The sequence below is a fragment of the Dunckerocampus dactyliophorus genome, chromosome 10, assembly GCF_027744805.1.
Source record: "Dunckerocampus dactyliophorus isolate RoL2022-P2 chromosome 10, RoL_Ddac_1.1, whole genome shotgun sequence".
In the NCBI taxonomy this organism is placed as follows: domain Eukaryota; kingdom Metazoa; phylum Chordata; class Actinopteri; order Syngnathiformes; family Syngnathidae; genus Dunckerocampus; species Dunckerocampus dactyliophorus.
Window position 1 is genome coordinate 3,226,445 of NC_072828.1, and position 23,975 is coordinate 3,250,419.

At 40.9% G+C, this 23,975-nt stretch overlaps 3 protein-coding genes across 12 annotated transcripts in view; 2 read left to right on the forward strand and 1 right to left on the reverse strand.

The window, feature by feature from the left end:
- Window positions 1–118, forward strand: part of rnf220b (ring finger protein 220b) — a 54,250-nt gene extending 54,132 nt beyond the window's left edge. For all 5 annotated transcript variants that reach the window (XM_054788803.1, XM_054788804.1, XM_054788806.1 and 2 more), the window contains one exon: window positions 15–118. The gene's annotated coding sequence lies outside the window, so the exon portion shown is untranslated. The remainder of the gene's footprint in view (window positions 1–14) is intronic.
- Window positions 81–15,138, forward strand: guk1b (guanylate kinase 1b). 2 transcript variants are annotated; one of them, XM_054788810.1, is made up of 9 exons: window positions 81–206; window positions 2,905–3,019; window positions 4,575–4,616; window positions 6,067–6,186; window positions 8,020–8,116; window positions 9,266–9,404; window positions 10,577–10,661; window positions 10,755–10,840; window positions 13,013–15,138. In XM_054788810.1, exons 2-9 carry the CDS (start codon window positions 2,908–2,910, stop codon window positions 13,043–13,045), a joined length of 714 nt encoding a protein of 237 aa, XP_054644785.1. In that variant the 5' UTR covers window positions 81–206; window positions 2,905–2,907; the 3' UTR covers window positions 13,046–15,138. The 2 variants fall into 2 exon arrangements, with proteins under 2 accessions (XP_054644785.1, XP_054644786.1); XM_054788811.1 differs by lacking the exon at window positions 6,067–6,186 and having other exon boundaries at window positions 85–206; window positions 13,013–13,656.
- The window catches only part of obscna (obscurin, cytoskeletal calmodulin and titin-interacting RhoGEF a), an 86,171-nt gene continuing 75,657 nt past the window's right edge, over window positions 13,462–23,975 (reverse strand). For 2 of the 5 annotated variants that reach the window (XM_054788802.1, XM_054788801.1), the window contains exons 67-77: window positions 22,159–23,872; window positions 21,980–22,087; window positions 21,789–21,911; window positions 20,557–20,724; window positions 20,379–20,484; window positions 20,065–20,304; window positions 18,837–19,060; window positions 18,738–18,752; window positions 18,457–18,553; window positions 17,579–17,728; window positions 13,463–16,341 (exon numbers count right to left, since the gene is read on the reverse strand). In XM_054788802.1, coding sequence (XP_054644777.1) covers window positions 16,158–16,341; window positions 17,579–17,728; window positions 18,457–18,553; window positions 18,738–18,752; window positions 18,837–19,060; window positions 20,065–20,304; window positions 20,379–20,484; window positions 20,557–20,724; window positions 21,789–21,911; window positions 21,980–22,087; window positions 22,159–23,872 — 3,129 coding nt within the window. In that variant the 3' untranslated portion in view covers window positions 13,463–16,157. Of the gene's footprint in view, window positions 16,342–17,578; window positions 17,729–18,456; window positions 18,554–18,737; window positions 18,753–18,836; window positions 19,061–20,064; window positions 20,305–20,378; window positions 20,485–20,556; window positions 20,725–21,788; window positions 21,912–21,979; window positions 22,088–22,158; window positions 23,873–23,975 lie in introns of all 5 variants that reach the window. The other 3 variants (XM_054788799.1, XM_054788797.1, XM_054788800.1) reach the window with 3 other exon arrangements.

Consider the following 23,975-nt stretch of genomic DNA (forward strand, 5'->3'; position numbering starts at 1 on the left):
ATCTCTCACCGCAGTGGTCATGTGACCTGCCCCGCACAGGTGTGAATGGGCGGGATGTAACAAACGAGCCAGCAAGCAGCCGTGTGATTGGTCCACGCAGGCTGAGGGGAGACGGCGGTAATTGAGGTTGACAGTGATCTGATCAGTGAGTGCCTCGTTGAACAACAAGAGACTGCAGGATCTACTCAACGTCTCCTCCAGGAAAGGTAGGGAAAATGCCTTCAATTACGACCATTGAAGAAAAATAAATACAATCAAATAACTGTGCTTTATTTATCAGATAAAATATATGTTTTTATTACAAATTAGAGGACATTAGAGGAGTGGTTTTAAACTGCCGTAACCCTTTCACGACCCAAATTGCAGACACTTTTCTACGACAGAGGATTAGGGCCACAAGGGGAAGAAAATCTGAGATTTCGAGAATAAAGTCGTAAATTTTTGAGAAAAAAAAAGTCCAAATATTGTCCTTTGCCCAAGGCCAAATGTCACATAAATCCTCATTTTCATTGCTGCCTGTTATGACGGAGTATTAAAATAATCTGAGATTTCAAGAATAAAGTCTTAAATTTACTAGAATAAAGTGAGAAGGGCTAGCCATGCTAATCTAAATGCTAAATGCTCAACTGCTCTGTTTTGCTGCCACGTTATAAATGAAAGCGTGCCTGAAGCAAGGAAAGCTTCCTTCCTTCCTGAAGAGCTATGCTCTATTTTCCCTCTCACACATATGACACGCAATATTACGACTTCATTTTCGTAAATTTCCGACTTCATTCTCGTAATATTACGACTTTTTTTCGTGTTAATTTACGACTTTATTCGTGTAATATTATGACTTTCTCCTTGTAAATTTACATATCACTTTTTTCTGGGACTATTACGACTTTTTATCTCGTAAATTTACGACATTTTTTTCTCGGAATATTACAACATTTTTTTTCTCGCAAATGTACAACTTTATTCTCGTAATATTACAACTTTTTTTCGTGTTAATTTACGACTTTTTTCTCCTAAATTTACAACTTTACTCCCGTAATTTACGACTTTTTTTCTTGTAAATTTACATATAACTTTTTTCTCGTAATATTACAACTTTTTTCTTGTTAATTTACAACTTTATTCGTGTAATATTATGACTGTCTTCTTGTAAATTTACATATGACTTTTTTCTGGGACTATTACGACTTTTTATCTTGTAAATTTACGACATTTTTTTCTCGGAATATTACAACATTTTTTTCTCGCAAATGTACAACTTTATTCTCGTAATATTACAACTTTATTTTCGTAATATTAAAACTTTTTTTGTCGTGAATGTACAACTTTATTCTCATAATATTCCAACTTTTTTGTCTTGTAAATGTGCAACTTTTTTTCTCGTAAATTTACGACTTTTTTCTTGTAAATGTACAACCTTTATTCTTGTAAATTTATGTCTTTATTCTTGTAATATTCCGACTTTTTTTTCTTGTAAATGTGCAACTTTTTTTTCTCGTAAATTTACGACTTTTTCTTCTAAACTTTATTCTCGTAATTTATGACTGTTTTTCTTGTAAATTTACATATGACTTTTTTCTCGTAATATTACAACTTTTTTTCTTGTTAATTTACAACTTTATTCGTGTCATTTTTTTTTACTTTTTTCACGTAATATTATAACTTTTTTACTCATAAATTTACAACTTTTTTTCTCGTAATATTACAACTGTTTTTCTTGTACATGTACAACTTTATTCTCGTAATATTACAACTTGTTTTTCTCATAAATGTAGAACTTTTTTTCTCGGGAATTTACAACTTTTTTTTCTCGTAAATTTTACCAATTTATGTATTTACGAAAAAATATAACAGATGGTGGTAAAAACAAAATATGCATTTGCTGCTCAATTACAATAGCAAAGCCTATTTTCTTCTAATTTAATCTTGATACAATCTCATACATATTTTATCTTTGAATTATATTATGGTAAAAATACACCATTATTGTAATTCTTTTTAAAAACAATGCAGTCACTGTTGGATTGGTTGCAACGGGGTTTTTGTAAAAATATATTTCAAAATTATATGATTGTAAAAATACAATAGAAAATCCGTGGTTTAAAACAATCCAGCAAAAATGTATATCCAGTTTCTGCTGAATTACAGTGCAAAATGTTATGGGATTTGTAGTTATTTCATTGAGGTATTATTCAATGACATTTATATATGACATTGCAAGAAAACAAGCTCGGCGCAAAAGCAGAGAATAATATATGAATATACGCAAATGCGTACTTTAATTGCAGAAACAGAGCTGCTGTTAGACCAATACAAATGGTTCATTCCCAGTGAAAACACATGCAGGCATAAGTAGAGTAAAATCTATGGTTAAATCATCAACTGTGTGCTGCACGTTATTGATATTTCAGCCTGTGCAGCAGTGGCAATGTTTTCCGACCATAAATGTTGATAAATGAAGGAAAATAGGATGTCATAGTCATGACATGCTTGTGTAAGAGGGAACGGTAAACGAGCAGGTAAGCAGGTCAGGCGTCCTTGCAGCCTTTGTGCTGCTTGGCCCAGACCCAATTAATCCTGCTTCTGACTCACCGTGACTTCCTTAGCCAGCATTCCATACATGAACCCGACGCTAAGGCCTCGGCCTGTCGCACCAATTGGGTAAAGGAGCATGTTTTCATATTTTAATGAAAAGGTGACAATTATGAGCGATGTCATGATAAAACATTTATTTTACACCACCTGTGTGTGTGTGCGTGTGTGTGTGTGTGTGTGTGTGTGCGCGCGTGTGGAGATGAAGTGGATCAGAGCAGCAGGGATCAGTAGATTAGCACAGATGACTTACCAGGACCGTACTGGTATAGCACGTACTGAGTAATACTCCCATCACTTGCGTGTCCGTGTCAGACCATGTCAGGACCGAGGCCGGTGGTGCTGAGCGGTCCATCCGGAGCGGGGAAGAGCACACTGATGAAGAGGCTCCTGAAGGACCATGAAGGCGTCTTTGGATTCAGCGTGTCACGTACGTGTACCAAGCACTTCCTGTCACATTTAAGCTCCAACAACCGCTTAAGTAGGCTCCGTTACCAGGAAAACTACACGACACTCTTAGCTCTTCATCTAGACCAGGACTTTGCAAGCCTGGCAGCCTCTCCTCACAGTTGGGATCTTCCCTTCTCCCTGAAAAACTGATTTTCTGGGGAATATTTCAGTTTTTTCTCAGAAATTTGGACCAGCATAAATGCATTATAACGAAACTGTCTGTGACTGTGGCTTGTCCGTACAGTAGATGGCATCCTAACTTCTGAACACACTTCATACGTACCTGGTCTGACTGGGACTGAGGAGGTCTTCCAAATATTTCTTCCACCAATCCATAACATCTAGAATTGGAGTCCGCAGCACATCATCCCCACCATACCTGGTATTATCTGTGAAGGTGGTTGGTTGTCCAGAATCTCTCCGAAGCTATACGGAAGCCGTTCTCCACGGATTCCCCGAACTCCTCCCAAGTCCAAGTTCTTGTCTAGGCGACTGCCATTTGCCTGCCGGTACCTGTCAGCTGCTTCTGGGGTCCCATGGGCCAAAAAGGCCCAGTAGGACTCCTTCTTCAGCTTGGGCATCCCTCACAACGACCCAACGGGTTCTAGGATTACCACCACCACAGGCACCAACCACAACTTAAGGCCACAGCTCCGATCGGCCGCCTCGACAATGAAGGTGCGGAACATGGCCCGCTCTGAGTCAACATCCGCTGCTTCTCTTGGAAGATGGTCAAACTGCCAGAGGTAGGAGTTGAGACTCGGCCAGACGTTCCCAGCAGATCCTCACAATGCGTTTGGGCCTGTCAGGTCTGACCGGCGTCGGCGTCCCTCACCTTCGGAGTTGACCGGTCCCCACCTCTCTTTACCCGAGTGTCCAAGACATATGGCCGCAAGTCAGGTGACACAACCACAAAGTCGATTGTGGAGCTGCGGCCAAGGGTGTCCTGGTGCCAAGTGCACATATGGACAGCAGGGCAAGGGAATCCCCAGAAGGAGCACTCTCCAGTACTCGCTCTAGAGAATCCAAAAAGGGCAGGTACTCTGAACTGCTGTTTGGCGCATAAGCCATCAGGACCCATCCGCCCCATCCAAAGGTGGACGGAGACTACCCACCAGGTTAACTCCAACATACAGGCGCTGAGCAGGGGGGCAGCAAGTATTGCCACCCCTGCCCGTCACCTCTCACCGCTGGCAAGGCCAGAGTGGTAGAGCGTCCAAGGCCTCTCGAGAGGTCCCAGAGCCCTTGCCGTGCGTCCAGGTGAGTTTGACAATATCTAGCTGGAACTTCTCAACCTCGCACACCAGTTCAAGGTCCTCCCCCACCAGAGGTGACATTCCACGTATCCACAGCTACCTTCTGCAATCAAGGATTTGATATTTTACACGTAGATTTCTGCATTAGAGAAACAGCACCAGCTGGCGGATCTGGCGGGGCACTGCCCCTGCTGCCCCGAATACAGAATTGTAACTGGTGTAAATGCCATTTGTTATTTCCATTATTAATAGAACAACGTGTAACGTGTCTCTTTACAGACACGACAAGGAACCCTCGAACTGGAGAGGAAGATGGCAAAGGTACTGCAAAGAAGTCAGGGTTCAAATTTGTGTGCACAGTGGATGTTTTAGCACCTTCACTCCGTAGCTACACTTGAGTACACACCTCAGTAGCAAGTGTTTTTAATCAGCTACAGCAGGGGTGTTCAAAGTGCGGCGCGGGAGGCAAATTGCCCACAGTTTTTTTCCTGTTTTTTTGTTAATAATAACAGTAATTGGCATTGATTTTGATATTCAGTAATATTTTTTTTATAAAGAATTGAAAAAAATATACAAAAATAAAGAAATAAAATCCTGAAAAAAATATGAGGGCCACACTGAAAGGAGAACCATTTTTTAAAAAGTTATGAGAAAAAAAACTTTAAAAACAGTAATTGTCAATTTTTATATTTGACCTTGTCCAAAAAAAAAAAAAAAAAATATAGAAAAATAAATAAATAAATCCTTGAAAAAATTTCTATTAGGGCCACACTGAAAGTAAAACTATTTTTAAAGTTAAGAGATGAAGTTGTTTGTTATAAATAATATTAACAAAAATAATTGTCCTTAATTTGGATATTCAATCATATCAATCAAATTAAATTAAAACCTGCCAATCCATCATCAACAATTAGAATTTCCTTTAATCGACTATAAATAAATAAATAAAAACACAAACACACACATATTAGGCAGGAATTATTTGTTACATTTTTTAAATTGTAGATTAAAAACAAAAAAAAGAAGTGGCTTGTTCTCAATCCTAATAATAATAATTAGCCTTGATTTTGATATTCAAGAACTTAAATAAAATTAGAAATTACAACCTGCCAATATGTCATCAACAATGCAGGAATTTTTGATTTTGACTTTGTCCAAAAATAAAAAATGTCTAAAACATATTTAAAACATTTATAAATCAATGAAGATATGTATTGGCCCGTAATATTGGTATAATATTTAGATAATCAGGAAATGTGTTTGAGGTGGAAAATATACTGTGTATATATATATATATACAGTATATATATATATATATATATATATATTATTGGCCTCTGTTTTGTATGTAGTCAGCTATATTTAACTGCTTAGCACATCTTGACCTCCACTGAAGTGCTTTTAGAACCAGGTGTACACTACTCACACAAAGTTACTGTAGGTCAAGTCTGTGTGTGAAAGGTTATTTTGTATTTTTTGGCTTTGTCCTCAAATGTCACCCTAACTTTTTCTGAGCATATCAAGGGCATGCTTTCATTTTTTCAGTATGCAGCCCTCCGTGGAAAAAGTTCGGACACCCCTGCACTAGAGCATTACTGTACACCTCCTTCCTCCTTCTATGACACGTCCCAGCCTGCCAGGCGAGCCCCCGCACTTCTTCTTACTCCCAAGTGAACTTGACAAATGTCCCCCCAACCTTTCTCCCCCTCCTTACCCGCCTTCCTCCAGTCTGGGACGGGATAAAGCTGTGCCTGTTCTGCTTTCTCCATAGGCCTCAACACGCTCCCCCTGCTTCTGGGGGCTACTTTACTGCCCGTAGCTGACGTCTTTTCCTCCGAAGACTTAGAAAGCTCATTATCGTGTCCAAATGAATCAGAAACCCCACATGAAGGTGACCGCCGCGTGATTCCACGTGCCGTATCTTCAGGCTTAAGAGAGATGGGGGGTTACTTTCATCACCCTGGAAACGCTCTCCTTTGGTCTTTTTTTGTCATTGGAAAACAAAAACAAGACTTTTTTTTTTTGGGAATGACAATAAACCGACTTTGGAGTAAAAAGCTTTTGAAAATAGCCCCCTGTGATGCCTCCGTAGTGACTCCCGTCTCCTGTTCTGCAACCTGCAAACAATCATTAGCTGAAATATGACTTAACCAGACACCATAATCGGTTAGTTGGTACACTGATGGTTAAGAATTCCCTCCATTGTCAATTGAGGCAAAATGGAGCGCAGTGCTGGGCTGTGCAGAGGCGCTGTGTATAAAGTCTGCGGTCAAAAGAGAAAAAAAAAAAAGTGTATTTTTTGCCTTCTAAAGTTATATAAAAAAAATAAATAACAGCAAATTTAGGAATGAACTGTTAATTTTCCCTAATACTTAAGCAAGGAAAATAAATAGTACACAATTTATTTAAATTATTTTTATCATTGTTTTTTTTTAAATTCCGAATAGTAATAAGTAGAAATTTGGAATCATTGTTGTATTTTTATTTTGTATTTTTAAGTTAATTGTAGCACATGACATCACAGATGCTTTTTACAAAAAAATGTAAAGTTATTATCATTCTAGTCATACTAAGTATATTGGTATAATGCTCTATTATTTAAATATCATTTGGCTGGGAAGAATCACATGGTTGCTTATACTGATGTCTGAACTGTCAAAGTTAGCAAATATGGTTCGTTGCCCTTTCAAGGGGTACAGCGCGTCCCCAGCATACTTGCGATTCACACATTTTTGCTCCAAATGTTTTGGAAATTCTCCAAAAATAGGCTGTTATTTCTGCAGTCAATACATCTCATTCGCCGTAGGTGGGTAATAATTTATAATACTTTCATACACTGTTTAAAAAGCCCGCAATTTGTACATGTTTATGTGTTCATGCTGTTGGCTTTTTTCACAAAGTGTTGAGATTTTGCACTTTCTTCGGTGGTCCTTGAACGCATCATAGTTGCTGTGAGACGTAAACGTCACAACGCTGTCAATGTCAACCTAACCGGAAGGGGCACTTTTATGGACGTCTCAATTACTCGCGTTTTTTCGCCATTCGCTAGGCGTGTCACAAGATCTCGCAAGATTAAAACGTGACATGAGTTCTCGTGGGCACTAGGCCTGGGGCGATAATAAATTAATTAATCACACAATGGATGAAAACAAACTCAATAATTTTTAACCTCCAAGCAGGCTGGAGGAGGATTCACTCTGTGCATTGGCCTCAGCACCTTGGCCCTTTAGTCAGTCATACAGTCTCTTTGTGGGTGGAGGCGGGGCGGCTAGCATGCTCACAGAGTGTAGAAGAGTGTAAAGTAGTAGAAAATAAATCAGTAGATTGCAATATACTGTCATACAGTATATCTTTTGATTGTACTTTTCTTCAAGTAATGTTAAAATCCCGTCTCGTCTCACACCCCTATTATTCGCTGGTGGTTCGGGAAGCCCCAAGAAGATCGGGGATGGACTGTACAGTAGTGTACTTTTATTATCGTCTTATATTCTGGCCAAACTAACTTACTAATGCTGCCTGTCTTGCACTATAATATCAATAATAGTAAAAGCTATATCATCCCATGCTAATGATTGAGTGTTTTGTGGGAGTAGAGTACTAACTGGCATAGTTCTGGAAACCCCCCCCCCCAGTTTGGTGTTGAAGTGACAACGTAGGCGTACAGTGTATGCTGTGTGTGTGTCCCGATCAGATGAGTTCCGTATTTCTTCTTCCCCTGTCACAGATTACCACTTCACCACCCGGCAGGCCATGCAGGAGAGCATCGATCAGGGCAATTTCATCGAGAACGCTGAGTTTTCCGGCAACTTGTACGGAACAAGGTAAGCTGCTAGCATTCGTAAAGCTGGCATGGTGACCTTCACTTCAATTCATAATCACATTCCCACAAGTAATGAGCAGTAGCAGCTGTTGAAAACTCTGGTAGAAAGACCAAAATTTCCCTCATTTTCCGCAAAATTTCCAAACGCAAATGTTGACAGGCATGCTTCAGGTAACTTTTGTTGTGAACCAGCGTGAGAATTCTAACAAATTGACTTGTCTCGACACCCCACCAGTGTTGCTGCAAAAAGGCCAAAGAAAAAGCAAAACGCACATGGAAAGTTCATCATTGGATGCTTGCTAAACTGTAGGGTTTGTTTCCCCAACTGGATAGTTGCTGGTTCGATTCCCGAGCCCGATGACCCCTACTGGTGGAAAATCATTTGGCATTTTCCATGACTGAAACATTCCACTTGTGACACCCCTCAGGTGGGAGATTGGTCGTCTCCCGACCCGATGGTTCCGGGTTCGATCCTCCTGTTTTACATTTTTTTACCGCTGACATGTACGGGGACTTTTCTAAAAATCCCCCCATTTTCCATAACTAAGTATTTTCCGTGACATTTTTCCCTTTGAAAATGAATGGACGATTTAAATGTCGCCCCCTATTGGTGTAAATTCGTGTTGCATGTAACATTACATGTAACATTATGCTTACTGTGGCATGGCTCAGGCCGTAGAATGGTCTTCTCCCAACGTAATGTTTGCTGGTTCGATCCTCAGCCGGTGTATACATTTCAGCATTCACACACAATTTCTACTGAAATTTCTTCATCTAGTTCAAAACAAAATAGTTTAAAGAGGGCTTAGGTAGATGAAAGAATAGTAGTGGGTTTTTTTATGCATTTTAGTGCAACAACATTTACTTTTGCCAGACATCCTGTGTGGAGCGTATTGTTCCTTATGAAGACAACTTGTACAACTTTCCACGGTCCCACTGGGATCAACAGGATAAAGCAGATATATAAACATCTTGGGACAGATGGAGCTTTAAACCCCCCGATGCCACACAAAGTGCAACACACGTGTGCGTGTGTGTGTGAGGTTTAATCTCTCCTTCTTATTGTGAGGATAACACAAAATGTGTGAGCGGCTTGGATCAAGGCAGCGATCTTCTTAGCTCGCTCACTTCATGTGTGCGTGTGTGATAGTAAAGCTGCCATAGAAGACGTGCGGGCCAAGAACCTGATCTGCATCCTGGATGTGGACATCCAAGGGGTGAGGAGGATTAAAGAGACGGACCTGAACCCCATCTACATCTCCATCCAGCCTCCGTCCATGGAGATCCTGGTAAGGAAACTCCTTCATGTACCACAACACAACACGACTGGGCAACGATTGACACACATTGTTCTTCACCATTCCACTCCACCTTCTGGAAAAATCCCACGTTTTCCAAGACAAACGTCCCATTGAAAATGATTGGAGCATTTTTCCAACTTCCACATTTCCATCCGAAATCCAATCCACAATTCTTACTACTTCAAAGCATTCCTGCATCAAAAACATTCAGCCAATTCGGGACGTACGGCGTATCTGTTTCCGCTTTGCAAAAAATTCCCTCATTTTCCATTATTTTGACAATTCTCATTGAAAACGAATGGGCCAGTTTACCAAATCAGTTTTAAATCAGCTTCTTAATAAGCGTAAAGGGGTCTTTATAGCCTGATTTGTTTTATGTTTTAACATACATATTGCTGGGAAAAGATGTTTATATAGCATGTATAATGCTATACAGCCTTGTCGCTCTCATGGAATAGTGTTGAGAAGACATTACTATTGTAAACGAGCCATGACTTACTCTGTCCTGTGGCAACTTTGACGTCGTTCTTCTTGACTTTTTTTTTTCCTGTGTGCCAGCAGGGCATGCTGGGTAGTCCGGCGGCAACAACAACATGAGCTACTGTATGAACAATAAAACGTTGGACATGAAGAGTATGTTCACGTCCCTCCTAGTTCACTCTCCTGACGACCCCCTCAGCATATTTTGTGACAAACACAGCAAAATGTTGGGAGAGAGAGTACCCCAAGCTACCCAGCATGCCTTTTGGCAGGACTATATGGGTGTAATTTTGTCATGCGTAGATATTTATTTATATTTACACAGAAAACAAACTTACAGTATCACTTCGATACTATAACATCCAGCAGCAACACAACATTTTGGCGCAACTACTATTTTGATGAAAAATATACTGAACCAAGTTTACGATCCATCTCTAGAAGTGTTTGTTCACTCTGCTTTACTGAGAGGTCTCATTCTGATAATGTCACTTCCGGAAATGAGACTGAGCTGCGAGAGCTAGTCCGTGATGGCTGGCATCATGAACTATGAGTGTCATTTTTCAAAAACGGAACAATGTAGACCATCATTCCAAACAGTATGCAGTATAACATATTTAAGCAAAGTTGATCAATCACGTCAGGGACCCTTTAACAACTTCTCTAACTAATTTGCTCAGGAAAAACGTCTGAGAGACCGGCAGACGGAGTCAGAGGAGAGCTTACAGAAACGTCTGGAGGCAGCTCGCGTTGACATGGAGCTCAGTAAGTTCATCCCTACTTTTTACAATCAAAAACCTCCTTCATGACGTCGTGAGGCCATGAATACGTGAAGGCTGATGGAACACTCCTCTCCAGGTAAGGAGCCAGGAGTCTTTGACGTCATTATCATCAACGATGATCTGGAACGCGCCTATGAGGAGCTGAAGGAGATCCTTAATGATGTGAGTGAATGTAGCTGTGATGACAGTACAGTTGAACACGCTTAGTCTTCCTATTCCTAAAAAGTCGACATCATATGGGGTCATTTCTATGAAACATGGGTCGCTTTATGTTGACGTGTGTTGTAGCATTGTGGCAAAAATGCTAATTAGAGATGTCCAATAATAATATTGGCTGAATTGCCGTAAAAATGTGATATCAGTTCATATCGGAATTGGCTTTCCTGCCAATTTATCAGCGCGCTCCTCACACAGCAACAAGCTTGCGAGTTCAGTTAGCATCCCGGCAGTGTGGAATTATTGCCAAGTTTGGTCTTTGGATTGTAAATAGATGGCCGCTGTCGTTGTGTAAGCCCAACACCACGAAAGGACGGCAGCCATGAAGCTGCAGGTGTTTTTTATCCCACCGTCCCACCGTCCACACCACAGAGCGGTCAATCAAAGCCCAAAGACAAAACACTTCTTTTGTTGCAGAAGTGTCCAAATTGCGTCCCGTAGCACATTCTAAAAATATCATTTAACAAGAAAACTTTTTTAAAAAATGCAAAAATCAGTAGTAGTTTTACAAGTACATAGTCAAAATATTAAGAAAAAAAACCCTAATCTTAACGAGAAAAAGGTCCTGATTTTACGAGACTTCAATCATAATATTATGAAGAAAAATAACAGCATTTTAGTAGCATAAAGTTGAAATATTAAAGGATTTTTTTTTGTAAGTTGTAATATTATGAGGAACAAATCAAACAACAAATAAAGTTGTCATTTTTGGAAAATTAGGTTGCAGAAAAAGTTATAATGTTACAGGAATAAAATCAAAATAGTATAGCAGTAAAGTCATAACAACAGGAAGAAAATGAACAAGAATAAAAGATGGAAAATAAAAAAAAAACAAAAAACATCAGAAAATGTACTGTAAACATTTTACGAGAATATTGAGATAAAAAACTAACAAGGAAAAAAGTTGCAATTTTAGGAGAATGAACTCGTAATATTATGAGGACAAATAATGCCATTTTAGTAGCATATTAAACACAAAAAAATATTACAATGATAAAGTCTAAATATTATGTGGATAATTACAAGACGAAAATCCACAAGAAGAAAGTTGAACATGTTTAAAAATGTAAAAACAACAACTGCAGAAATGGAAAAAGGCATCTGTAATTTTACGAGAATAAAGTCAAAATATTGAGAGCAATGTCGTATTATAACGAGAAAAAAAGTCGCAATTTTAGGAGAATAAACTTGTAATATTATGAGGAAAAATAATGTAATTTTAGTAGCATAGAGTTGAAATATTAAAGAGAAAAAAAGTAATTTTTTAAAAGTCGTAACATTATGAGACACAAAACAAAATACAATTGTCATTTTTGGAAAATGAGGTTGGGAAAAAGTGAATAATATTATGGGAATAAAGTCATAATTATGAGAAGAAAGAAGGAGAAAGCTGAAATTGTTGGAAAATGTAAAAATAACAACAGCAGAAATGTGAAAAAAACATGTAATTTTACGAGAAGAAAGTCAAAACATTGAGAGAAAAAGTTGTATTCTAACAACAAAAAAAGTTGCAACTGTAGGAGAATGAAAAATGTTATTTTAGTAGCATTAGAAGCACTTTTTCAATTGAAAAAGTATTAAAGAGAAAAAAAGTTGTTTTTTAAAAGTGGGAATATTAGATATATGATATATGAGAAACAAAGAAAACTAAAATAAGTTGTCATTTTTGGAAAATCAGGTTGGGGAAAAAGTTATAATATGATGGGAATAAAGTCATAATATTACAAAAATGCACATTTTTTTGAAAGTTGAAATAAAAAAAAAAACAACAGCAAAAATGGGTAAAAGAAAGCGAACTTCTTAGCATACAAAAAGATCAAAGGGACAAAGTTGCATCATTTCACTTTTCACTACGTGGCCCTCGTTGGAAAAAATATGGCACTTTTTCTAGAACTTGTACTGCATTTTGCAGTGTTTGTCTTACTTTGCTTCTGTGTGAAATGCCTCACAGTGACCCAAGCATCGTGTTCATTCAATGTCACCTGACATCAGATGTGGGTGTCGGTAATGAAGTGCTGGACAATATGAGCATACGGGATATCGAGCATCTCCAATGCTAGTCGATGCCAAAGATGAGACGGGTTCCTCAACGTGGTCACTTTTTGTGTTTTTGTGCAGGAAATTCAGAAGGTTCAAGAGAGCAAATCCTAAAGAGGAGACGTGTCCGTACCTCAGAACGTGACAACGCTCATCAGCAACTCAAGTCCCTGCTGGAGAAACGTTGTCTATTATCCTCCATGTGTAACGGCGGAGAGGTTAGTTCAGCAGGTTGTCCTGCTCAGGAGAAAAAGAAAGCAAGATGGAGGTTTGTGTTCGTAGGATATTTAGACGCGGAGATCCTTTTCCTCCGTGTTAGATTCTAATTAGCGCAATTATTATGCTTTACATTCCTTACCAGTGCTTGGATGTTCTCAAGGAGGGGTGGGCGGGGAGTCTGCGCTCACTTTATTAGGTACACCATGTAGCTAAATATTAGAAAGGCCTCTGGATATGAGTGGATACCTTGCTCACTAGGATGTCCAGGTGTACCTAATGAAGTGGGGAATTGAGTGTGTGTACGATACTCGCATGCAAGTTTGTGCTGAATCAATAAAGCCAGACAATCACTAATCAACTTGATGGCATTTATTTCACCCCGCTCGCCCGCCAAAAACAGCAGCTTGACACAGGAAATGGTATGATTGAGACGGAAATCTACACAGCAGCAGTGATGGGCAAATTAGATGGGCAAATTAGTTTTCAAATGTAATTCGTTGTACAGTAATCCCGCACCAAAAAATCCAAAATCTATGAATAAATCAAGCTGGTTTGTGCATATTTGCATTTTCAAGCATAAAAATGGCGAAATGAAGTAAGAGAGAGAATTCAAAGATGTGTTGTGGTGATATGTAGTGTTCCACACTGGCCTCTAGGTGTCAGTAATGTTACTGTGATGTCCAAGCACCAGACTAGATTCCCGCTTTGAATGACGGGTACAATAATCCCCAACACGGGCTACTGTTGCTCAATTGAACTCTGAAACCCAGACGTCACGTCCTGTCTGCACCATGAGGACGAGTCTAATTTTCTCTTATTATGTCTACTATATTGGGTAATAGAAGTGTTAAGGTGATTGTAGGGGTGTTATTTAATGTCTAGAGGGCTCGATAATAATGTTAAAATCAGATTTAGAAGGTCTTTAACAGATTTTCTTTGCTGTACCTACAAAAATATTCAATTTCTAAATAAGGAATCCTACTTTGCCGAAATTCACTGATTAATCGTGATAAACAAGGGATTACTGAAGTTACTGAACGGTCCCAAAAAAGTAACCGAATTATTACCAGACAGCAACACACACGAGCACAAGTCTTATTTATGTCTTATTTTCTCTGATTATGTCTACTATATTGGGTAATCGGAGTGTAAAAGTGACTATAGGGGTGTTATTTCATGTCTGAAGGGCTCTAATGATGTTAAGTGTATTTAGAAGGTTGTAAACAGGTTTTCTATGCTCTAAGTAATATTATATTGGGTGCTAGGAGTGTAAATGTGACTATAGGGGTGTTATTTCATGTCTAAAGGGCTTTAATAATGTTAAAATCATACTTAGAAGGTTGTAAAGAGGTTTTCTATGTCTCGTATTCTCTTATTATGTCTACTATATTGCATAATAAGAGTGTAAGTGTGACTATTGGGGTGTTATTTCATGTCTAAAGGGCTCTAATAATGTTAAAATCATACTTAGAAGGTCGTAAAGAGGTTTTTTATGTCTCGTATTCTCTTACTTGTATTATGTCTACTATACTGCATAATAAGAGTGTAAATGTGACTATTGGGGTGTTATTTCATTCCTGGAGGGCTCAAATGATGTTAAAATGGGGATTTAGAAGGTTGTAAATACGTTTTCTGTGCTCTAACTAATATTATATTGGGTAATAGGGGTGTAAATGTGACTATGGGGTGTAATTTCATGTCTAAAGGGCTCTAATAATGTTAAAAACATACTTAGAAGGTTGTAAACAGGTTTTCTCTTTGTTATATTGTCAGGGAAATCCTTGCAGACAACCAAGACTGTATAACTACTCAAAGGAACAGACTCACACCAGCCAAGATTGTCTTTCACTCGAGTTGGACAGCAGAGCTTACACCTGCATGTTTGCTCCTCCAGACTGTCAAAGTTCCGCCGTCCGCGGCCGCTTTTTATGAAGTAGGAAGTAAAGTCACACAAAGAAATGGAAAATTACTGGAACAGGGTGAGGAGGGGGTCAGCTACGGGAGTAAGGTGAGTAGGGTGAGGAGGGGGTGCTGACCCATAACCTATGACCTTGGCCATGTGCACAGCACATGGGCCAGCACATGTTATCACAAGGGAACTGCTTTGGTGTTTTAGCACATTTTCATAACTTCACAAGATAGCTCTAACAAAGACTTCTTTCACATATATTCGCTTATTATGTCTACTATATTGGGTAATAAGAGTGTAACTGTGACTATAGGGCAGTAATATCCTCTCTAGAGGGCTCTAATAATGTTCAAAAGCAGATTTAGAAATTCCTACACAGGGCTTCTATGCTACAACTGCAAAATATTTCCTTTCTACATAAGGAATCCTACTTTGCCAAAACTCACAGATTAACGGCGATAAACGAGGGATTGCTGTAGTTACTTTCCCAAAAATGTAACAGAATTATTTACCAGGGAAAGTAATTATTGTGTTACTTTTTTGAGAAAGCTTCAAATATGCCAAAGAATTGGGATTTAGCTTTGTGGCAGCGTGTGCCGCATCGATGACTTCTTTGAGCTTGTGACTTGCAGTTCTCTACCAAACCGCTAGGGGTCAGTGTTTTCCTAAAAAGTGAGCAACATCAACTCTTGTCGACTGGCTATTTAGCTTCCTGTATAGTAGTGGTGAGCGATGGTGACTGAAACCACACCCATGTGGTTGACATCGATATCAGTGCATACTAACTCACCATCCATCACTGTCGCTAACGGCTTTATAGCAATTGAAATATTATTAATTACCCATTAATGGAAAACTATATTTATTTCTCCCAACACTGCACATTAAAACAAAAAGACAAAAAAAAGCCGACCACATACTGTATTATCACTGCAGTGATCCCTGATATGTGAAACCGTATCACACGTAGCATGGCTTTAATAAAGGATCACGCAGCTTTTTAAGACACATCATCAGAGGACGCTTCAGCGGCTGACACGCCACCATGTGAAAGCATGTAAGCTACATTCCCCCTTGCCAAAGATGCTGATGAGGGCTTCATTGCGGGAAGAAAGGACTTTGAAGCTTGGTGCGCACCTGGTCTCGCTTCTCCTCCTTCTGCGTCAGGTAAGCTTTGAGCTTGTCGGTGGAGAAACACACCTTAGAGTGGCGCGATCGCTGCGGGGCGCGGTGAACCCGCAGCCATGCGTTCTGGAGACACTCGGCCGCAGAGGGTCGGCCCCTGGGAGAAAATTCCAACACATTTTTGATTGATATCATCACACTGAAGCAAACTTTTTTCACTTTCTCTGAGGAGCTCCAAATGTGATGTAATAACGTATGAAATATGTGTGATAAACGAGGGATGACTGTATAAGGCATTCAGAAGACGCATTCAAAGATGTTGTGATGATATGTAGTATTCTACATGGGTCACTAGGTGTCAGTAAAGTTACACTGATGAGACGACAGCCACGCAGAAAGTACTGCACAGAACAGGAAGTGCAAAAAAATAGAACAAGGAACTCTGTGTGAGTCTATATTATGTGATATTTATGTCTTAAGTTTGGGCCGTGGTTTGTTTATTTTCGGCCTGCGACATGCTATAGAAATAAAATGAAATTTTACTGTGAACATTTCAGCTTCTGAGTTTACGTTGTACCTTTTTGCTCAATTTTTCTAATTTTTGCTGCACAAAGCTTTGCCTTTTAATATATGTAAGTGTTTTTTTTGTTTTGTTTTTTTTACTTTTGTATAAAATTAAAAAAATATATATATATCAAAGTGGTCGCCAGCATCCTTTGATTTTTCTGTGTGGCCCCGATTGGAAAAAGTTTGGACATCCTTGTCTTATAAGTCTTATTTTTTCTTATTACGTCTACTCTATTGGTTAACGAGCATAAAGGTGACTATAGGGGTGTTATTTAATGTCTAGAAGGCTCTAATGTTACAAAGTGTATATAGAAGGTCGTAAACAGGTTTTCTATGCTCTAACTACCAAAATATTCCATTTATATATACTTGGCCCAACTCCTCCCAGTCTTAGTGTAAGCAACCAATAGGAGGAGGGTGTTGGCATACCAATTCCGCCCACTCTTACTGTATTTAAGGTCTAGGCAACCAGCACTTGTTAGTTCGCTGACGAAGATCTTCGGATGAGGAGCGAAACGTCCGACACCTTCTTCACAGAAGTACAGATGACGTCTAAAGAAGCCTTTCCCTCGATGGACAACTCCTGTATGACTGAGAGCCGACATAGACGCTTGGCCTAAATTTGTTTATTTGGAACCGATTAAGCGCCATAAACAAGGGATTACTGTGATCATGATCAACCAATGAACGGCAAAAATCATAAAATCATTCAATGACAGGGCGAGTGTTGCCAGTATCTTGGCATCGCCCACCTATAGAATCCAGGCATTATTTGGATGGAAGTCTTCCAGGTCCATGCAAATAGTAACTTTTAATGCAAGGCTCACCAGGATTTGTTGTTCAGGCTGCTCTTCATCAAGTTCAAGGCTCCTTCGGACAAACCAGGGTAACAGCGTCCAAACTGGATTTTCCCTTTCTTGATGTTTCTGTCCTGCTCCCAGCCCAGCTCTGCATGAAATGGACTGTCGGCGCTCAACCTTGAAAAGTAAACATGATAAAATATCAGTGTCGGAAAGTAGAAGGAAAACAGTACACTAAGTCCCCTACTAACGAACATCCAACGTGCAAACATTCGGAGATACGAACACAAGCCGACTGGTCTATTTTTTCATGTGTTTTGCTTTTTAAGTTCATGTTTATACCGGTACATGCTTGACCAGCAGAGGGCACTGTGACACTGCTAATGGGACCAACAGATACAGGAAGAAGAGGAAGAGGAGACAGGAAAGCTAAGAGTTTTATGATACAACCCGGACAGAGTGTGTGATTAAAGTTTATGAAGAGTTAATAGGCCTGCTTAATTCTACACCACCCACAGAACACTACCTCTTTTAGAAGAGTCTAACAACAACGATTTGTCCTTTTTTTCAATAACTCCTCCTCCTCCTCCACCACGACGACGTATGCTCGACCACTCCTCTTCAAAGGTAAATAACATTTATCTTTACGTATTATTATATAATTTTTATTATTGTTTTTTTCATTAATTATCCTGGTTTAATATTACTACTACATCCAAACTCATATTTACATACATACATATATACTGTACATGTATACACGTACATGTAGTACCGATATCATTGGTAATATTACCTTTTCCCCTACTTAAGAACAATTCGACTTAAGAACGGTCGTCTGGAACCAATTGTGTTCGTTAGTTGGGGACGTAGTGTATTGGTACATTGGTGAACTTTGTACTTACATAATGAACAAAAGAACACCGATGGCCCAAATGTCCGTCTCCGGTCCGACACCTTGGCCTTCCAGGATCTCCGGAGCTTTAGGAAGGACAATATAAACTGACAAAACAGACAAGAGATATGATGTGGTTCATAAAATGCTGCGCTGTTATTGGTACTGTCACTCACATGCTAGTCTTTCAGGCTTTTAGAAAAATGATATGAAAATATTGTGCTTATGGATGTTAGGATCAGCTGAAGTTATTCCCACTCATCAATCCATCCTCCCGTAAAGAAAGTGTACCTTTGCTGCGGTGCTCTGTTGGAGGCCATGACAGTCAAAGGTTGAGTTTATTAGAGACAACACAGCAAACACAAAGAAAAGCAGCAAGCTCTTCGTCACCTTTGCTCTCCGACAGGCCCTGCAGGTGCTCCACGTGGAGCGGCTGACCGGGTATGAAGGACTGAGCTGAGCCGAAGTCCACGATCTTCAGGCGGTCGCCGTCATCCACCAGCATGTTGTCCGACTTGAGGTCCAAGTGGACCACTCGCCTGCCGTGAAGGTAGTCGACCGCGCTCAGGATCTGCCCCAGCAGCTCGGCCACGTGAGCCTCGGAGTACACATCTCTGCCAAACACGCAAAGACGTCTCTTCACTAACATATACAGTATTACACCTGTTGTCCAATGATTTAAACCATAAAAGCCTGTTGCCATTTGTGGCCCGCAGCTAGTTTTTTATTCCACATTCTGGAAATGTAATTAATCACAAAAAAACAACAGCAACAATGGAAGAAAGAGCAAAAAGGCGTAAAAATGGGCGTTCATGATACACTTTGTCACCTAAACACAACGCTAACACAAAGTCTTGTGCCATTTTATACAATGAAAATGCTTCATTTGGGCAAAAACTATGCACAATTTGCCTTTTTTTTTTTACCAATAATAGTAAAAATAATAGTCAACCACGAAACAGCAATCATTTATTAATACATATTTGAAAAAACGCAATAGAGGCAGTGATGCTCGAAGGGCGATGTCACGAGGGACGACTGTACTCCTATTAATGGAATGTGTGAAAAAAATAAGATCTACGTGCAGGTTTTGACCAGTTATGTCAGGGTATGCGTTTGACAGGATAGGTGTTACTTTACCCTGCAAGGAAGGTGTTACTTTACCCTGCAAGGAAGATGTTACTTTACCCTGCAGGTGATGTTACTTCACCAGGCAGGACAGGTGTTACTTACACTGCATGCGAGGTGTTACTTTACCCTGCATGTGATGTTACTTCACCCTGCAGGACAGGTGTTACTTCACCCTGCGGGAAAGGTGTTACCTTTTACCCCCCCAAGAGGGTTGTTACTTTACCCTTCAATGTGTGATCTGTAAGTAGCAACTGTGAGTGTTACATTCTTGATATCAGTGTTTTATATATACTGTATTTTATACATAGTGATACTGTGGAAAGTGTCCACTTAATCAGACTTCCTGTTCAGGCAAAGTAAGCTTCAAAATTAAATGCATGGCAATACTGACCTGGATTCTACCGCAAAATGCACACGTTTATTTTATTTTTTTAGACCCATGGTTTAAAGCTGTTTTAGGTCATGTCGACTTGAAGCTGTATTTGACCTTGCAGCGAGACTGTAGAGCAGCTCTTTGCCAGGACACAGCTCCTCCACCAGCACTAGGTAAGCGGAGGTTATGTAGGCCGTGTGCAGCTGGACCAGGTGGGCATGGTGAAGCCTCCTCAGCAGCTGATATTCCCTCAGGACCAGCAGCCTCTGCTCCGCCCGGTAAGGAGTGATCTTGGCGGCAAACACTTGGCTGGTCTCGGCATTCCGACATAAGGTGACAACACTGAAGCGGCCCCTGAGGTGAAAGGAAATGAGGATGTAGCAGACTTAGCGCCAGCTGGAAGAGGTTCTGCTTTGTAGGAATCCCACCTGTTGATTTCCGAAAGGAAGTTATAACTCCTCTGTGCTGCTTGGCTTCCTGAGCCACTGATCTTTGATGCCAGGCACTCAGTCTGGATGAGAGGAATGTGAGCATCTGCACACGGTCATAAAAATGTCACGTTAATAGATAGCAAGGCTTTCTGATGGCTTTCGAAGTTACCCTCACCTTCTGGGTGAGTTGCCATGACAACGGGAGATGAGGCATCACTGAACGGTCCCGCGCCGGTCTTGGTGATGCAGCCAACCCTGAAGACATATGAAGCTCCTGTGGGTAAATCCTTTGCCACGTAGCTGCTGTCTGTCACATCCTCTGACAGGACCGTCCACTCTCCACCTACAGAGGAACACAACCCTTCAGACTCACCGTGAGAGTCAAATGAAAAGTATAGACATTGTTTTGATTGTAGGGGTGTAACGGTACACCATAGTCAAAGCTCGGTCATACATTTTGTGCATTCAAATATGCTAAAACCAATTCAATGTAGGTCAGTACATTGTACTATTAACTATACAAGTTGTGTGTTACAGGGGACAAGAAAAATTTGACTGCAGTGATCCCTTGCCATTTCACACTTTGAATTTTGCAGCTTCACTCTATCACGGTTAAAAATCAGTTAATAAATCATCGCTGTTTCGTGGTTGAATACAGCCTTTTATTAGTCAAAGTATATGCATATTCAAGCGCATTTTCAAGCATAAAATCATTTTCAAGCATAAAAGTTGTTAAATGAACTGGAATAGAAATATAAGGAATTCAGAAGATGCATTTAAAGACGTTGTGATGATATGTAGCATTCTACACTGGTCACTAGGTGTCAGTAATGTCACAGTGATGAAACAATAGCCACTGCAGGAAGTACTGTACAGAACACAAAGTAAAAAAAATTGAGCAAAAAGGAACAATGTGTGAGTCTATATTATGTCGTATTTATGTCTTACGTCTTACTTTGTCTTATGCTATCTACTGTATTAGGTAATAGGAGCGTAAAAAGGGATTATAAGGGTGTTATTTCATGTTTAATAATGTTTACAAACCATATTTAGAAGGTTGTAAACAGGTTTTCTATGCTCTAACTACAAAAATGTTCCATTTATAAATAAGGAATCCTACTTTACGGAAAAATCACTTATCACGGCCAGGTCTGGAACCAATTAACTGCAATATACGAGGGATTATTGTAATATCCTAAACTGTAAAAAGTGGGTTTTCCGATGCCCCAGTTGTTGTATGATTCGGTTTTGGTAAAAAAATTTCCGCCAAAATCTTGTGGTGCACATAACAAACTATGCCATTTGTCTTGTACTGTAACGCAGAATGTATACTGTATGTCCTCTATCTGACGACAAATACATGTACCGTTAAACCCCTACAGTAGTTGATTGGGATTTTGAGCCCACCGTCTGTGGAGTACTGAACGCAGTACATCACAGGATCGCTGGACTGGATAGGCCTCCACACTAGCAATACTCCACCGCCATCTAACTGGAGCACCTCGGCCTTGTTGGGACGCACTAGAAGATCTAAGCAGCATAGCACAAGAGTTTTTAACAATGGGCAACAGGCACTTTAATTAAGGCTAGTTTGATACCTTTGGCTTTTTTGAATGCTGGTATCTTCAAAGAAGGCAAGCGCTTGGAAGTCCTCTTTTTTGGACTCTCAAGACCCTGCTCCCTTTCAGGTACCTTAACTATTGGCCCTGTTGTACCAAAAAAAAAAGCAGGATGAATGTGTGTGTTTGATGAAAGCTATGATATCCCAGTCGCTTACCTCCTTTACTCAAATCCTCCTTGCTGGAAGACCTTGAAAACAGCTTGGTGAGACTTGATGCTGAAGTTCTCATCTTCTTTCGGAGCGACATGGTCGGTGTATCCGGCTTCATGATCTCTCCTAGGGTCGGTCCTAACTGTGCATTCTCCAGCTGGGAGTAGGAATTGCCAGTCCAGGACTGCCTGCGAAAGATCCTGAGCAATCCCAGTTTTGGGGATTTTCCTGTGGGTGGAGTAAGTTGGAGGGCTGGTGCAGATGCGGTTCTTTGGAGTCCTTCTTTCTTATCTTTGGCTCTGGGAGGCCTTTCGGGAGCCTGGAGAGAGGAGAGGCTAGGACTCGGACTGGGTGTTAATGAGGTCTGCATGTTACTTATGTTGGGGTTGGACCGTGTGCGGTTGCGTGGTGGGGCTTGAGGACAGGGGAATCTGGGTTTGAGTTCTTGAAATGAGCGAGGGGATGGTGAAGTCAGTGGTTCCCCTGGATCATCATACCCTTCACTTTCTCCTGATCTATATCGCCCTCTAAGCTCCTCATATGACCCAAGCCTACTGGAGGACTCAGAGCCACCATGCTCCAAAATGGACGACTCGGTCAAGGAACCCTGGGAGCCAGCGAAGGCCTCTCCCTCTGATTGGTCCTGATCCAACCTCTTGCCTATTCTGTCACCAACAACAAGGGTTACAGGACCAGACACACCACCCACTGCGTGCGTACCCTGCACAGGAGCAAGGGAACCCCTTCTTCTAATGGGTCGCCGAGGGCTTGGGATGACCAGCAAGTTCTTCCCTCCCAGTTCATCGTCTGTGAAATCCTCCTTCAGACTTTGACTACCTTCTTCGTCTCCTGGCTTTGAGCGTCGGGGTGAACCAGGGGACCGCCGAGAGTACTCATCAAGAGACCTGCTCCTCCTGTGTGGCGGCACATTGGTTTGGGGGAGGACGACGCAGCTGTCAAAAGAAGTGGACTTGTGCATTGTGGGTTGAACGGATCCCCGTCTCTGGCTCCGGTTGGTCTCTGTATCATCTTCCACATATTCTATGAGAGGTTCATTGAGGCGCCCTGAAAGGCTTCTGCGGAGTGGCTTGCGGCCTCTCTCTTGCTTTTTGGCCTGGAACTTGTCCCGTAACGTCATGTGTCTGGCAGACATGGGTGAAAGCTGATGAGAGGTGCTGTAAAATGTGCTTCGGATCACGCTGCCACGAGGGATTCGACCTGCATCGCTCCCGGAGCCCTCATCGCCATCTGAAAGGTTGAGGGACGGACTACTGCCCCTGTTGAATCTTCGTTCATTCTGAGGTGTTTGCAGGTATGACAAATCTGACGACGCGACAGACTGCCTGCTGACACTCCGCTCTAGCATGCTCCTCCTTCCACCCAACTCCTCATCCTCCTCTTCCCCAAAGGTCACTTCTTCCTCCTCGTCCAGATCTCGGTTAAGTAGAGCAAACGGTTCTGGGAGCTGGGCTCTCTCCCTCAAAGGGTCACAGTCGTCCTCTGTTTCTGCCTCCTCCTCCTCCTCAGTCGGACTGCAGTGCTGGAAGAAGTCCCACGAGTCAGCCTCGTCATACTCCGATGATGAGCCGCTGCTCACGGAGCTGCTGCTGTTCTGCTGGGGTTCACGGGGTACCGTCACTGCCGTGTCTCTGAGCGGAGCATCCAGAAGCTCTGGGATTTGTCTCAACGTGAGCACGGACCCAACGCAAGTCAAAGAACGCTGGGGAGGGGGTGGTAAAAAGGGAAAAATAACTCGGCTGAAACCAAACCAAGTGTTCTTTGAAGGCAAATACACTGGAACTTCGGTTGGCGTATGCGTATGT

Bases quoted from the DNA above. Each gene is read 5' to 3' on its own strand.
- guk1b (XM_054788810.1), top strand. From the start codon at position 2,908: ATGTCAGGACCGAGGCCGGTGGTGCTGAGCGGTCCATCCGGAGCGGGG. The intron at 8,117-9,265 runs GTAAGCTGCTAG...CGTGTGTGATAG, and splicing joins GGCAACTTGTACGGAACAAG to TAAAGCTGCCATAGAAGACG. The intron at 9,405-10,576 runs GTAAGGAAACTC...TAATTTGCTCAG, and splicing joins CTCCGTCCATGGAGATCCTG to GAAAAACGTCTGAGAGACCG.